The sequence below is a fragment of the Sceloporus undulatus genome, chromosome 1, assembly GCF_019175285.1.
Source record: "Sceloporus undulatus isolate JIND9_A2432 ecotype Alabama chromosome 1, SceUnd_v1.1, whole genome shotgun sequence".
Taxonomy (NCBI): domain Eukaryota; kingdom Metazoa; phylum Chordata; class Lepidosauria; order Squamata; family Phrynosomatidae; genus Sceloporus; species Sceloporus undulatus.
The window spans coordinates 359,762,360-359,777,817 of record NC_056522.1 but is presented as its reverse complement, the minus strand read 5'-3'; the positions used below and the strand labels follow the sequence as shown (position 1 = coordinate 359,777,817).

General features: G+C 39.3%; 1 protein-coding gene across 1 annotated transcript in view; it reads right to left on the bottom strand.

The window, feature by feature from the left end:
- EVL (Enah/Vasp-like) overlaps positions 1-15,111 on the bottom strand; it is a 183,783-nt gene extending 168,672 nt beyond the window's left edge. Inside the window, exon 1 of the mRNA XM_042449583.1 lies at positions 14,921-15,111. Within this exon, the coding sequence (XP_042305517.1) occupies positions 14,921-14,943 (23 nt within the window). The 5' untranslated portion in view covers positions 14,944-15,111. The remainder of the gene's footprint in view (positions 1-14,920) is intronic.
- Between the last annotated feature and the right edge of the window lie 347 nt (positions 15,112-15,458).

Here is a 15,458-nt window from a genome sequence, read left to right as displayed (position 1 = left end):
CCACTCACAATCCTCTTGGGTCTGCAGCATGAGAAATGTTGAGAAACTGTCATGGTGTGTAGGACTCAATACCTTTTATAGTTCTCTTTATGTTTGGACTAAAATTTAGAGCAGATTGAGCATGAGTTGGGATCACTGCCTCAATTGTATTGAAATTTGCAGGACCAAAGGCTTAAACCTGCCCCAGAAAGGTGGCAGGAACTAAATTTGGAGTGTTGTCTACAAGAGAAAAGCCATCCCTGTCTTCTTTCTTTCATGTGCTGACTCTATTTGAGCTACTACCACATAATACTCTGGGATGTGGAATCCACTCTGGGCTTTAGAGATCCAAGGTCCTGAGCCTGTTAGGGAATAGGCACACTGGATAAATCTTATAAAATTTAGACCAAGACATTCTTCATTCCAGAGAGATGGAGCACAAGGCATGAAAACCCTGTTCATCACAACTAATGACACCTCAAAGCAGCTTGAGTTAAAATGGAGATCTGTCTCAGCCTTATGGAAATGTGTGGGACAGACGTCTTTACTTAGCCCTGGGATGAAGCTGCCTCAAAAGGATGACTGGGAATATTTGAGGACATGCCTACAAGAGACAAGCCACCTCTGCATTCCTCTTATAGCCATGTATAGCCTGTCTCCACCAACAGAAGATGTCACATAGCTATATCTAACATATACATACAACACACCCTCTCAGCCTATGCAATTACATAGATGGTTTGGTGCACAGATACCACTGTTTCACAGATGTTGAGATCACTGTATCCCACTCCATATTTTCTGTGCTTTTATAAAGGTAAGGCATTTCATCTGTCACGCTAAAGGCATTTTTCTCTCACACAGGCTTTTTCAATGGTTACACATTCTAGTAATCCCATCTGCTGAGATTTATCATATTATGAACTCTCCAGTGAGCAAGAACAAGCTACTCATCACTAAAGGCTTGTCCACACAATTGAGAGGTTTCTAAGCAGTACATTTTTGTTGGCGGATGTTCTGCTCCTCATGTTGCAGAACACAAGCTGCTAAGGCCTGGATGCTGATTTCATTCTTTTCCTGGGCATTTTCCAGGCTCAGAGGTTTAACATTTAGCGATTCATAAATTCATACTGTATGAATATGACAAATGATATATTCATATATTAAATCTCAGAGAGGTGACTGACCAGAATGGCAATTTTGAAACTAGGAATCTTAAATTTTCTTCTCGTGGATAATGTATTTCACAGATTCAGCACCATCACAACCTTGCTCAGTAGCATCAGTGCTCTCTTCCAATAAAGGAGCTTGTGAACCTGAAAATAGAAGGGTTTTGTGGGTGTGGGGATCTTATATATTTTCCAAATGGAGAATAAAATCTTATACTTTTTCCCCTTCTGTTCCCATTGTGCCTAGAGCCACATTTTGGATGGGACCTTAAGAGCCTAATTTGATTGTTTTCATGTCATTCCAGTTACACCACCTGAAGAAAGGTTTAAGACTCCAACTCACGAGACTTGCTCTCCACCACCACTCTTTTTCACAGAATCACAGACTCAGGGTGCATCTACACTGTAGAGATAATGCAGTTTGATACCACTTTAATTGCCGTGGCTCCATCCTACAGAATTCTGGGATTTGTAGTTTTGTGAGGCAGAAAAGACCTCATAAAACTACAAATTTAAGGATTCCATAGAATGGTGCTACAGCACTTAAAGCGATGTCAAACTGCATTGTTTCTATAGTGTGGATTTACCCTCAGAGCTGGAAGGGACAACAAGGACCATCTAGTTCAAATTCATACCAAAGGGGAATACAAATCTAACATACATCTGAGAGATGGCCATCAAACTTAGTTAAACACCTCCAAAGAAAGCGAGTTTGCCACCTTCTGAAGAAGCCTATTCCACCAGCTCTTAAAGTTCCTCCTAATGTTTAGGTAGAATATTTTTTCTTGTAATTTGAATCCATTGTTTCATGTCCTCATAGTCTCTGGAGCAGCTGCAAATAAAAGTTTGATCCAATTCTACATATTATCCCTTAAAATGTTTAAAGATGCCTAATACATTATCTATCAATCTCCTCTTCTCCAAACTGAATATACCCAGCTGCCGCAATCATTCTTCATGGGGCTTGTTTTCCAACTTTTAAATCTCAGTTCATCTGACAGTTCTTTATACGTCCATCTTGTGTTTTTTAAAGACAACTCCCAATTTTCATTCCCATTGTAGTTGTATGTGATTGTGCATTCAATATGCCTTTCCCTGCATGGGTTTGAACATCTTTGCCTGGTGAAGAAACTTTAGTTGCAAAAGCTTGCACAAGGGTTCTGGTGCCTTTTGTTTGGCCTAATAAAGGCTTTATCACACCACAACCTTCCACACTACAAAAGTGATGAAGTGAGGGTCCACAACCTTTTCTCTTGTTAGTGGTTCAAATAGAGATAGATGTCCTGCTAAGACTTGTATGTGTTCTACATTGCACTGCTTGGCTCAAGAGGAAGAAGGGTTAGATGAAAAGTGTTTTCTAGCCAAGTCAACAAATGTAGTGAAATAACATGGATCCATTTATGAACACAGCCAAGGGACAAATACTCCATGAATTATCTTTTTAGTAGGTGCATGTCTGAACAATAACTGCCATTTGTTGAATCAAGTCTGTTGTTAACTGCTGTCAAGTTGGCTTTGACTGATGGTGACCCAACAAACGAGGGGCCTGAAAGACAACCTGATATCAATAGCACTTCTCAGATCCTGCAAATTCAAGGCTGTGGCTTCCTCTCTTGAGTCTATCTGCCTTTCATGCAATCTGTCTCTTTTCCTACAGTCTCACTTTACCACGTACTATTATCTTTTCTAATGACTCATATCATTTCATGTTAAGTTCAAAGTACAATAGTTTGGTCATTTTGGCTTCTAGGAGAGTTCAGGCTTGATCTGCTCTAATTTTATTGGTCATTTTATCAGATCACAGTATCCGCAGAATTCTCCTCCAGCACCACATTTCAAATGAGTTGATTCTCTTCCTGTCAGTTTTCTTTGCTCTCCAGCTTTCAGAATTATACATAAATGGTATTAAACTTGACTTCAGATAGATCTCACTTAGTGAGATCCAGGCATGTAGATTCTGGCCACATATGAATCCATACATAGTGCTCTAAGAGCAAGCCTGGTAACAGTTTCTTATGGCCAAACCAGACTGCAGAAATAATCCATTTTGAGACCACTTTAACTGCCCTGGCTCAGTGCTAGGAAATTTTGGAAACTGTAGTTTGTTGTGGCACCAGAGCTCTCTCACAGAAAAGGCTCAATATCTCACAAAACTACAGTTCCCAGGGTTCCCTAGCATTGAGCCAGGGCAGTTAAAATTGTCAATCTGGATTATTTCTGCAGTGTGTTTTAGCCCTAAATTCAATCCTTGGCAGATAGAAGTAGGGTAAAACATCTCCTATGAAAAGTGGACAAAAGGACAACCTTTTGGATGTGTTCATATTTCTCCTCATATTGTGCCACTCACAAAGATATGAAGGGCAGTAACTGAAGGTAGGATCCTTCCACTGGTGATACACTGCTGGTGGAATAATCTTGCCAAGGATATTTAGCTGGTACAGACTGTTGTCTATATATGGAAGACAATTTTATATCCACTACTTTCGGAAGATAATTTTCTATTTTTATTTTATTTTATTTTATGGCTGTTTTACTGTATGTTCTAATAGCATCCTTATTTGTCTTTGTATTTTGGATTCTAATTGACATTTGGGGAGGATAACTTTTCAACTACAATTTAAATTTGGATTTTCCTGTAGATCAGTTTATATTTTTAAATCACAGAACAATGCAGAAATGAAACAGACACAACTTATGAATGAACATATGAAAGTGACATGAATCAAAAACTGACACGATTTATTCATCCCTGGTCATATGGGAATTTCTCAGAGATTAACAGATACCATATGGCAAGAATGGGAATTGTTCAGCCCTCCCGATATTGTGGAAAGTAACTCCCAGCAGCCTAAGCCACCATTGTCGATGGTGATGACTGCTTGGAGTTGCAGTTCAGCAATACTAGAGGGCCACATGATTCCTATCCAAACCATATAGCAATAAGACCGTAAAACACAACAACACACATTTGAAAGTGAGTTGTATGTGTGCTCATATTGCCGAAAATGCCTATTACCTGGCCAAACATTTTTAAATGTGCAACAACAGGATCAAAAGACAATTGAATAAAAGAAAATGACTTAAAACCAGTCAACCTTATCAGATTCAAATCTGCTGAGATTTGATCCAATGAATGCACTTCAAGAAATACAGCTGCTTGAAAACTCAGCACCTTAGATTAATATCCTCTTCTAATACAAGAATGTGCTTTTTGTACTTCTTTGCCATTTAATACCCGTGTTGCACAGGTGATTTCAACTAAACCAGAGTGTCCTTTGCTCCTCTTTTCTGCTACTGTAAACAACTGTCCTTGATTAGGCTTTGAGGTTTTGTTTTGCTTGTGCTGGAACATGATAAAGCTGTGGTTGCATCTTTCATTTTCAAAGTACAAAGCAGTGATGCTGCAGTCATTCTGGCATAATTGGGACACGCATGTATATCTTCCCAAGAGGTTCAGCAGCCTTTGCTTGCAAGCACTGATGCAATCGCCCTAAGCCATTCTGGTTACAAGGTCACACACACCAGCGTACAAGTAGCTCCACTTAAGCTGTTCTTTTTTCCAAAGTATAAAAAGTGCCCTCCACTGCATTAATTTGCCTCATTTAAAATGCAGGTATAGTAATTTCATCACCACTATAATCATATCCCAAGCTGAGAAAAATAGCAAATGGATTTTAGCATTTAAAATTTCCAAATAATTATTTGCTTGCTGACTCAACATTAAAAAAAAAACAAACTTGAAAGCAGCTGTGACTTTTCTATGCCAAGAAGTGCTCACTTATGGATGAACTCTTAGCTTGCTTCATTGCTCTGATGCATGATATAGTAAGGACCAGAAGAAAGGACAAATCAAGCATGCTGGGGGCAGCTGGAGGCGGGGGGAATTCTTGCAGACTCAACCATTTTTGGAACTTCTACATTAATTTTATTCCCCCCCCCAAATTAATGTGTACATGTGCTAGGTGGAACATTTATCATCTACATATATGTAGTGAATGTTGTACCTAATAATGGGAAACACTAAAATATTGTAAAGCACAGACACACACACACACACACACACACACACACAAAGTATATACATCATGGAGAAGGATGTGGACAAACTAGAGCGTGTCCAGAAGAGAATGACTCAAATGGTGAAAGATCTGGAAACCATGCCCTATGTGGAGCGATTTAGGGAGCCGAGTAGGTTTAGCCTGTAGAAGAGAAGGTTAAGAGGTGACATGATAGCTATGTTTAAATATTTGGAGGGATGTCATACTGAGGATGGAGCAGACTTGTTCTCTGCTGCTCCTGAGACTAGGATGCCGAGCAATGGATTCAAGCTCCAAGAAAAGAGATTCTACCTCAACATTAGGAAGAACTTCCTCATGGTTAGATCTGTTTGTCAGTGGAACAAGCTGCCCTGAAGAGCGGTGGAGTCTCCTTCTTTGAGGGTTTTTAACAGAGGCTGGATGGCCACCTGAGAGGAGTGCTTTGGCTGTGTATTCCTGCATGGCAGGGGGCTGGTCTGAATGTCCCCTGGGGTTTCTTCCAACTCTATGATTCTATGATTGCATATAGACAAACTAAAAACTCTAAGCTCTTCAAATGCATGCAGAATGAAAAGACAGAGGAGAAAAAAAGAGAGAGAAGGTTTACTGAGTCAGAAGAACATGGACACATCCACCACTTTGGCTTGTTTCCCACACACACACACACACACACACACGGCCAGGCAAAGAAACCTTAAAATGAACTCTGGACTATCCAGCTTACTGGGAGTTAAACAAACCACAGCAGCATTTGCACTCACGTTCAAGTGGCATGATAAACCACAAAGCAAATCAAGTGGGCACAAGCAGACAGAGAACATCAGCACACTGCTTACACACAGTAAGTCAGGGTTCTCAGTTCCCTTGTTTGTTATGTTGTGTTAATCAGCTAACAGTCAGCAAAACCATATGCACATGGACACAGGACATGAGCTCCTGGCCTGGCCAAAAGGCCCATTAAATGTATAATTTTGCAGGAGCAAGGGCCTTTATTAGCCTCAACAACCAGCACCACATGTTTAAGTATTCATTCTTTATGAAATGCTCACTCAGTTGTTCATGCAATGTCCTGCTTATTTTATTAACACACAAGGTTGCATTGGGCAAACAGCAAAAATAATAACTTAAATATTAATGCTCTGACACCTTGGGTCCATGCTTTTACAAAAAGTTAACCTAGTAGTGATCTGCTACTTGGGACGCTGAATATACATTCCATATTTCAATATCAAACATTTTAAAAGGCTCCTATTACTGGCTGGGGATTGGGGGGGAAAGCAGCTTCCTTTGATTTTGTATGTAGCAATTCAGATGTTTTATTCTAGCAGCCTGAAGACTGCACAGTTCCTAAATAAGCTCTAAAATGTTGTTTTATGTGATGTAGCAACTGCAGTACCAACAGCAGGGTGATATCATCCTGAGACACTTTATTGTCTGAGAGTCACTGTTCACAAATGATACCAGCATTTGCAAAGCTTTAAAACACATTTTGCTATCTCTTCTTCTGACACCATCAAATGGTAATAGACGTAATTCTTTAATTCCCCAGCTCACTATTTTTATTATTAGAATAAAAAACTCCCTCGTCTTCTGAATACTGTAAGACTGTTCCAAACTTTATAGCTTTCCTTAATGGGAAGAACTCTGGAGAAGATAACCTTGCAGACTTCCAGTTTCTTTGTAAGAACCTATTTATAAATGTTGACAGCTTTCCTCATCATTCAGGATGGGAAATACTGCATTTCCCCCCTTTTTATGTTTTGACAGACTACATGGGCCAGTAATTGTAATTAATGCAATTAATTTAGACATTTTTTCTCCCATAAATAGCAGGGAGAAGGGAAACCTGAGCAGCTTATGGGAGGGGGGAGAAGGGAAAGGTAACCTTTTCTCTCCCTGCCACAGTCCTCACAAAAATTCTCTCTGAAACCATTCCTTCCCGTGAAATATTGTCTACAGCATCTGGCATTCCCTGAAGGTATCTCAAACAAGCACTAACCCTGCTTAGTTCATAGAATCATAGGAGTTTATCAGACAAGGGAAATTGGAAGTATAATCCAATGGCAATCCAAATGCAATCATGGGGTTTCACGCTATTGCATGATAGACTACCACACACAATTTTGGGTAATGGCAAGCTATTTTTGGGCAACGGGAAGTCAGTTCGAATGCAATTCGAATTCACGTAAATTCGCTGAACTAGCGAATTCACGTGAATGCGTTCTGGACCCACTTTCTTTTCATTTGAAATTAAGAGAAATTCCTCCCGTGTGATAAACTCCATAGAGTTGGAAGAGATCACAAGGGCCATCCAGTCCAACTTCCTGCCATACAAGAACTCACAATCAAAGCATTCCTGAGAGATGGCCATCCAGCCTCTGTTTAAAGACCTCCAAAGAAGGAGTCTCCACCACACTCCGAGGAAGCAGTCATTCCCACTGCAATTTGAAATGAATCGTGATATGGTTTATATGACCCTAGTTCCCACTGGAAACCGATTCCAATCCTCACTGGATCGATTCCAGTTAGAATAAAGTGGGGCAAACACAAAAAAACTGGGGTTACTTGAAAGCAGTTTGAAAGTGGTTCTTCTGAGAAGAATCGATTCTGACACATGTCCAATATGTGGGAACGTCAGGTTAGAATCAATTCTTTCAGAGGGGAGGGACAAATGAGAGAGAAAGACAGTGGCCGGAAAGAGGGAGCACCAGAGACACACACAGGCCTTCCTGGGCCTTTCCTCCTCTCACTTCTTCTCCCTCCTCCATCCCCAACCTGGGGGCTTCTCTCTCTCTCTCTCTCTCCTTTCCTTCCTCCTCCTGACGTCAATGATTGACTTAGGAAGCAGCACAAACAGGAATGGGAATCGTGCCAAAAAAACTATGCTTACACTGGAGTAAGGAAAAATCTTGTTTGTAGTGGGAATGAGGGATCTTTTGCAATTGATTTCTGACACGCAGCCAAGCCAAATCAGAAATCGCGTTATACTACCAATGGGAATGAGCCTCATGTCAAACAGCTCTTACTGCCAGAAAGTTCCTACTAATGTTAAGGTGGAATCTCTTTTTCTGTAGCTTGCATCCTTTGTTCCTTGTCCTAGTCTCTGGAGCTGCAGAAAATAAGCGTGCTCCATCCACAATGTGACAACCCTTCAATACTTAAACAGGGCTACCATATCACCTCTTAACTACCTCTTTTCCAGGCTAAACACACCCAGCTCCCTAAGTTCTTCCTCATAGGGCATGGTTTCCAGACCTTTCATCATTTTGATCACCCCCCTTTGGACACACTCCAGCTTGCTGACATCTTTTTTGAATTGTGGTGCCTAGAACTGGACACAGTATTCTTGGTGAGGCCTGACCAAGAAGGAATAGAGTGGTACTATTACTTCCTTTGATCTAAACACTATATTCCTATGGATGCAGCATAGGATTGCATTGGCTTTATTAGCTGCTGCATCACACTGTTGACTCATGTTCAACTTGTGGCCTACTTGGACTTCTACATCCCTTTCACATGTAGTCTTGTTCAGCCAGGTGTCCCCCATCCTATATCTGTGCATTTTATTTTTTCGCCCTAAGTGCAATACCGTACATTTCTCCGTGTTGAATTTCATTTTGTTAGCTTTGGCCCAGCTTTCTAGTCTATTCAGGTCATTTTGAATTTTGATCCTGTCCTCTGCAAATTTGATAAGCATGCCTTCTATTACTTCATCTAAGTCATTGATAAAGATGTTGAATAGCACTGGGTTCAAGATAGAACATATGGGGCTTGGATATCTGCAGATTTCCGAATTCGCCGGGGGGTCCGGTATGGATCCTCCACAAATTCAGAGGGAGGACTGTAGAATCTTTCCTGGTATTGATGTCAGACTAACTGGACGATAATTTCACAATCAGACTGTATCTAAACAAAAGAGTTTCCTTTACAAGCATCCACACAATCAATATAATATCCAGTTTGGCTTTAGGAAATAATAGGAAGAACTTTCTGTTGGTAAGAGTGTTCAACAGAGGAATACACTGCCTAGGAGTGTGGTGGAGTCTCCTTCTTTGGAGGTTTTAAACAGAGGCTGGATGGCCATCTGTCAGAGATGCTTTGATTTCTGAATTTCTGCATAGCAGGGGGTTGGCCCTTGTGCTCTCTTCCAACTCTATGATTCTAGGATTTCATTCACCTATTTTTTTTTTAATGAAAACATTTTTGTGACATTACCTAGCTCATATGGAAAAATATTAAAAACAACTACTACAATAGGATGTGGAGGACACTATATACAAAACTGAGCAAGAGAAAAAAATATATTTGAAGGACTATGTAATTTATGTAGCTACATAAAACTAACTATTGCAAAAATAAATTCAACTCTCCCCCAAAGCTCAAAGTACATTTGACTACATTCATGGTTGAGTAAAGTCATACACATGTCTGCTTCTTGCAAAGTACTTCATACAGGTTCTTCATCCGACACAGAAAATAGGCATCTTTCAGGAAGAAATCCATTAACTATATTAGAATGCACAACCGCATGGTGCAATAATATAGCCTGGAAAATGAAGGGTATGCATCAAATGGAGGCGGAAAGGTAGGTGGAAAATAATGACTTCATTTGGAAACTAGCCAAGAGGTATGGCTAAGCATCTTTACCTTCTGAGAATCAGAGCAGCCTTATAACCAAGTCAGGAGAATAGCTATAAACTAACACAGAAAGATGCAACAGCCAGGCTATGTACTTATTATCTCATCAGTTTAAGCAGCGCTGAAAACATCTTATGTACATTAAGGCTTTTCAGAGCCTTGTAAAGATATTCCCATTATACAGAAATAACAAGCCCACAAAGTAGGACCTTAACTTGGTCATTCTGTTTGTGTCTGTCCATTAGACCAGTCTAGTTACAATCTAAAGATTCTAATACTTTAATAATATTTTAGGGCACTCTTAATTTCTTAAATTATGCTCAGGCTTCCTTTTGCCTAACATAGGCTATTCTGAAATGAACACATTTAAGATCCAGAATTAGGATAAATATATTTTGGTTTCTTGCAACAGTAACACAGTTTTTTCTTCTTTTTTGAAAAACAGCAAAATGACACTAGAGGCCAATGTGACTCCCTACTTGCTGCCCTTCCACTGTCAAGTGAAAACATTTCTATTCCAAAAGGCTTTTATAAACTGATTGGCCACTACCTTTAACCTTTAAAGGATTTGTTAAAACATTTTCAATTCTATTAATAGTTTAATAGCATTTTAACAATAATGTTTTGTAAGCTTTTATCTTTGCCTTTGCATGTACTTTTATATGCATTTGTTTTTATTCCAATTTTTTTTGGGGGGGGGATTGTGATTATAAATGCGTAAATCAATGAATAAACAGATTGATGATCACAACCATGCCCTTGCCAGGCCTCACCCTTGGCTGTTCTTCTGTCAACCACTATTTGGGATTTAATTTAGCTGGCTCCTGTCAACTGGCTGTTGAGGACAGAACCTGGTACCCTTTAGGTACTGTACTTCTAATAGATTTGTTTTTTAAAAAATTCTTTTAATAGTTGGCCATGTTCTCACAGAACTCTAGAATCCTACGGTTGAAAAGAATCACAAAGGCCATCTAATCCGATCCTTAACGATCCAGGAATAGACAATGAAAGTACTCCTGAAAGATGTCAATCCTGTCTTTAAAGATCTCCCAAGGAGGAGAGTCAACCATCCTTTAAAGCAATCCCTTCCATTGTTGAACTGCTGTTACAATAAAAAAAGTTCTTTCTAATGTTGAGGTGGAATCATGTTTCCTGTAATTTAAATCCACTGGTTGAGGTTCTAGTCCCTGGAGCAGAAAACTGTGTTTTGATTGTATCTTTCTTTTATTTAATATTGTTTTGAGTTGTATCCCATATTTGAGACACTGGAATATAAATCCAGTAAATAAATCAATGAAATCTAATCTTTTTTTCCAGTTAAAGGTAATATAACAGAAACCATGTACAGCATATTAAGGAGCACACTCATGATGGAAGAGTAATTAACAGAGACTGTGACCGCCTACTCTTCCCAGCAATACTTGATACAAGGCCTAGTTTTCCCACATATACACTGCTTAGTTTGACAAAAAAAATATGCATAACACTAACCAGAAGAATGAATTGGGGGAGGGGGAAAATCAAAGGCTCCTTTTCTCCATCCATTCATTTTCCCTTTCAAATGCTCTCCCCCAAAAACAGCATTAACAATTCAAAGCAATACTATGTTCCAACATATAGTTCTACTTCGTTGGCTAATTTCCTCATTTATTCCGATTCTATGCATCCCATCGTGTGGCTTTGCAACTCTCTTATTTATCAAAATCTTTGTCCCAATATCTCTAAAACTATGCACTAAACCAAATTGAACAAAACTGTTGTCATTAACGTTACATAGTACCATCAAAATGCATCATGCTTTACAACTTAGAACATGACAGATCCCTGCCCCTGAGAAGCCTATAGTGTAAATTTGATGCAGGACAGACAGTAGAAAAAGGAGGAAATGAACACAGGTTTAGGCAAGGAAAAATGTGAATTTATCAACTTAATGTTGGTTAACAGTAAAATATATGGATTAAGCATTGACAGAGAAGTGAGTTTTAAAGAAGATATTGATGTAAGACAAGAATGGAGACCCTCAACTTCTTGAGTAGAATCCCGTCCTTCTGCAGTCCCAATAGGGCCCTCCAGGCTTCTCCAGAAGGCTACACCCCTGAAAGCATTGTCTGGTGATTCTAGCCCTCCACTCTTTTTTAAAAAATTGAAATGACCATCCTAAGGCCTAGTTCCTGGCAGTAAAAACCTGAAACTAAAATTGGATGTTATTTTTGGTTCCACCCTTTTGCCTTTGATCCCATCCACCGTAGAAATAGAGCCCCAACCTCTCAGAATATGAATTTGGCCCTCAGGAGAAAGAGGTTTGCTTTCCCTGATATAAGATATATTCCTGAAAAGAACTGCAGCTAGAAAGAGTACTTTGTCTGAGGTTGACAGAATTGCAACCCAAACTGTTGCGCAATTTTGTTTATGACTCCTAAAAATCCAGCTGCAAGAATCAGAACATATCGATGGAATGCTAATTTTATAGCTCAGGTATACAACGTTAAAAATTCACAAGCTCCTAGTTCACTGGATGGTTCATAAGACTTACAGAATCATAGCTTTGGAGGGCCCTGATGGGCCGAGTCCAACCCTCTGCTCAATGCAATGTCTCAAGTGAAAGCTGACCCAGTGAACAACTATAATCCCAAAGTCTTTTTCACATGCAATACTGCCAAGCCATGTATCTCCCATCCTACACCTGTGCATTTGGTTTTTGTGGCCTAAATGTAGAATTCTGCATTTGTCTCTACTACATTTCACTTCATTAATTTATGGCCTATTTCCTAGTTTATCTATGATCTTCTGTTCCTATCTTTCAATGTGCTAGCCACCCCTCCCAGGTTTGTGTCATCTGCAAACTTGATAAGGATTCCTTCCATACCATCTTCTAAGTCATTAATAAAAATTTCTGAAGAGTACTGGCCCTAGGACAGAATCCAGAGGACTTCCTCTTGAGACCTCCTTTCAGATTGAAGTGCAGCCATTGATTATGACTCTCTGAGCATGGTTTCTCAATCAATTATGGATCCATCTGACAGTGTTTCCACTATTCTATAGTTAATCAGTTTACTAATCAAAACAGAATGCGGGACTTTATGAAATGCTTTTCTGAAATCCGGATAAAGGACATCCACAATATTCCCACCGTCCTGCCTCTGTCCTGTTTTTTTATGCACTCTGGATATGAAGACTGCATTTACATGAACTGGAATATTTTCCATCCATAACAATTTATGTTTGCTTTGCAGGTCCATTACATTCCCATTGTGTCTAATGAGGAATTCTATGTAGGTTTCATGCCACAATTATCACAGAGCCAACAGAAAGTTCTTGCATAATTGTCCTACCTCTTTAATTTTTCCTATGTTCAGGGATCATCATGGCAACAGTTATAAGTGCTGTCAAGTATCAGCTACTCTTTTGGTCTTCCAAAATAGGCCTCCCAAACAAAGGAAATGGTAGATGTGCATGGGAGGCAGAATGCAAAAATCTGGTGCATACAACATGCTCCATGACTAGCAAGGAAACACTTGTCTTCACTGATGTATCTTTGAGATGAACTGAGTCTGTCAGAGTATAACTGGAGCCTGCCCTCTGTAAAGTGGTGTATCAAAAATATTTTTTATTTTGTGTGAGACAATCAGATAATCAGAAAATCACTTCTTCATCACTTGGCCTCCCATCTACGTAGGATGACTACACAAAAAGACAGTAGGCTTGGCATCACATCTATATTTCCAGCTTAACTTGGTGACAGTAATTGGCATCTTCAAGCTTTGCTCCTATGGTTTCAACAATGCTACAACAATTGCAGTTATAATACAGCACTACACTTCTGCAATATCCTCCATCTACCAAGATGGTAGTAGTTCCTGTGTTACACAAACAGTACAAGTTCTTCATGCTTTGCTTTCTACAAAAACAAACTGGCTACTTACTTTTCAAGAACAATTAAAATACAGTAGATGTGTGTTAATAATCAAGGTAAGGTACACTCCTGCCAAGCAAACACAAAACCTCTCATTGATATTATATCTGGTATTAAAATATGTTTCATTGAAACAATAATGTTATCAGCTCAGTAACTGTGAGTAAATTCAATTCTTCCACTTCAACCTGGTTACGTGTGTAGATAGGTAAGCAATCCCCTTTCCTGCACAATTGATGCCCAAGTTAGCTTTTTACAAAATGTCATTACTGAAACAACACAAAATGCAGACATGACATTTTCATTATTTTCATCAGGTTTAGGACTAGAGGAGAGAATTGGCCTTTAAAAAAAAATTGTGACAGACTAGTAAAGGTCAGAAAATCTTATATATCCCAAAATTGTTTCATTGCAAAGAAGAATGTACAAAGGTTTTATATAAATTTAGTAAATCTAGAAAGAATGCACAAGAGAAGAGATACAAACTGACAGACACTGTAAAAACCTCTCAAAAGGATGAGTTAGGAACAGACTATTTAATAACAAACTGGTCCTTCTGTATATCAAACATAACACATTTTCACCCAGAACAAAATACCTGCACTGGTATTAGAGCATTTGATTTTTACTAAGCAATTTTGATGAAATCCTGCAGCTATGAAACCCCAAGCTGCAGATATGTACACTGTGCAACAGCTCCCCAATCTAATCCCATACAGTATATGATCCCAGCATCAATATTTTGCCCCTTAACTATCATAATCTGTATTCTTTACAGAGGAGAAGCATCTGTCATGCACCAAAAATAGCAAAGATACTTTTCATTTTTCCTGACAGTACAGCACATTTTTATATATAACTCCAAACTGTACAGTATATGCAGATTTGGATTGCAACACTGATTTTAAAAAATAGCCAGCAAAATATAAAAAGCTAGGTACAGTACTTCATCATGCAGTTAGCCATTGTTTACCTGCATTTCATCCTTGACACACCCACCTCCCAAACAACAGAGAAGGGTTAAAATTTTTACACAGGATCCCTGTTTGCATCTTGGAATAAGCCTTTTCCAAGTATAAAGGCAGACTGACATCAAACAGCAGAATTCTCACAAGAATCACCACCGGGAAAAGAAAAGGGGGAAAAAAGCCGAGCATGTTGATGCAACAAAACAGAGAGCCTACCTGAATTCTTCAAAAGCATACATGGCCTAGGAGATAAGATAAAGGCCTTGAGGTCTGCAAAATAACCTTCGTAAAGTGCAGGAGAAACATTTAGTTGGTCAAGCTAGAGGCATAACTGAAAGCTGTATTCTGAGAGAGAAGAAGGGGCTGCAGATACTGGCCTGCAGCTCAACCAGCTGCTGACAAGCAGCAGCTCGCAGGGAAAGGCGATAGAATACCATGTGATCATTCCAGCAAGTCTGATTAATGCAGCATAGTGCAAGAATACAGGCTGATATCTTTGTTATTCAAGCCAAATCAGTGCCATACGTACAAAATCCTGACATGCATAGTAGTTAACATCTCTGATTTCTGATGTGTGTGGGCTCTCCTTTTTTCAAATGCAAACAATAAAAGTATTCATAGAGCAAGGAGGAAGACTGGATAAAAGAGGATGCTGATGCTTCAACAGGATTCATTATGCCCCACAAAGCGAGGGTATGATCCAGCATATTTAAATCTAGTTAATTTAGATAACTGGAGCATGAACGTAATCGCA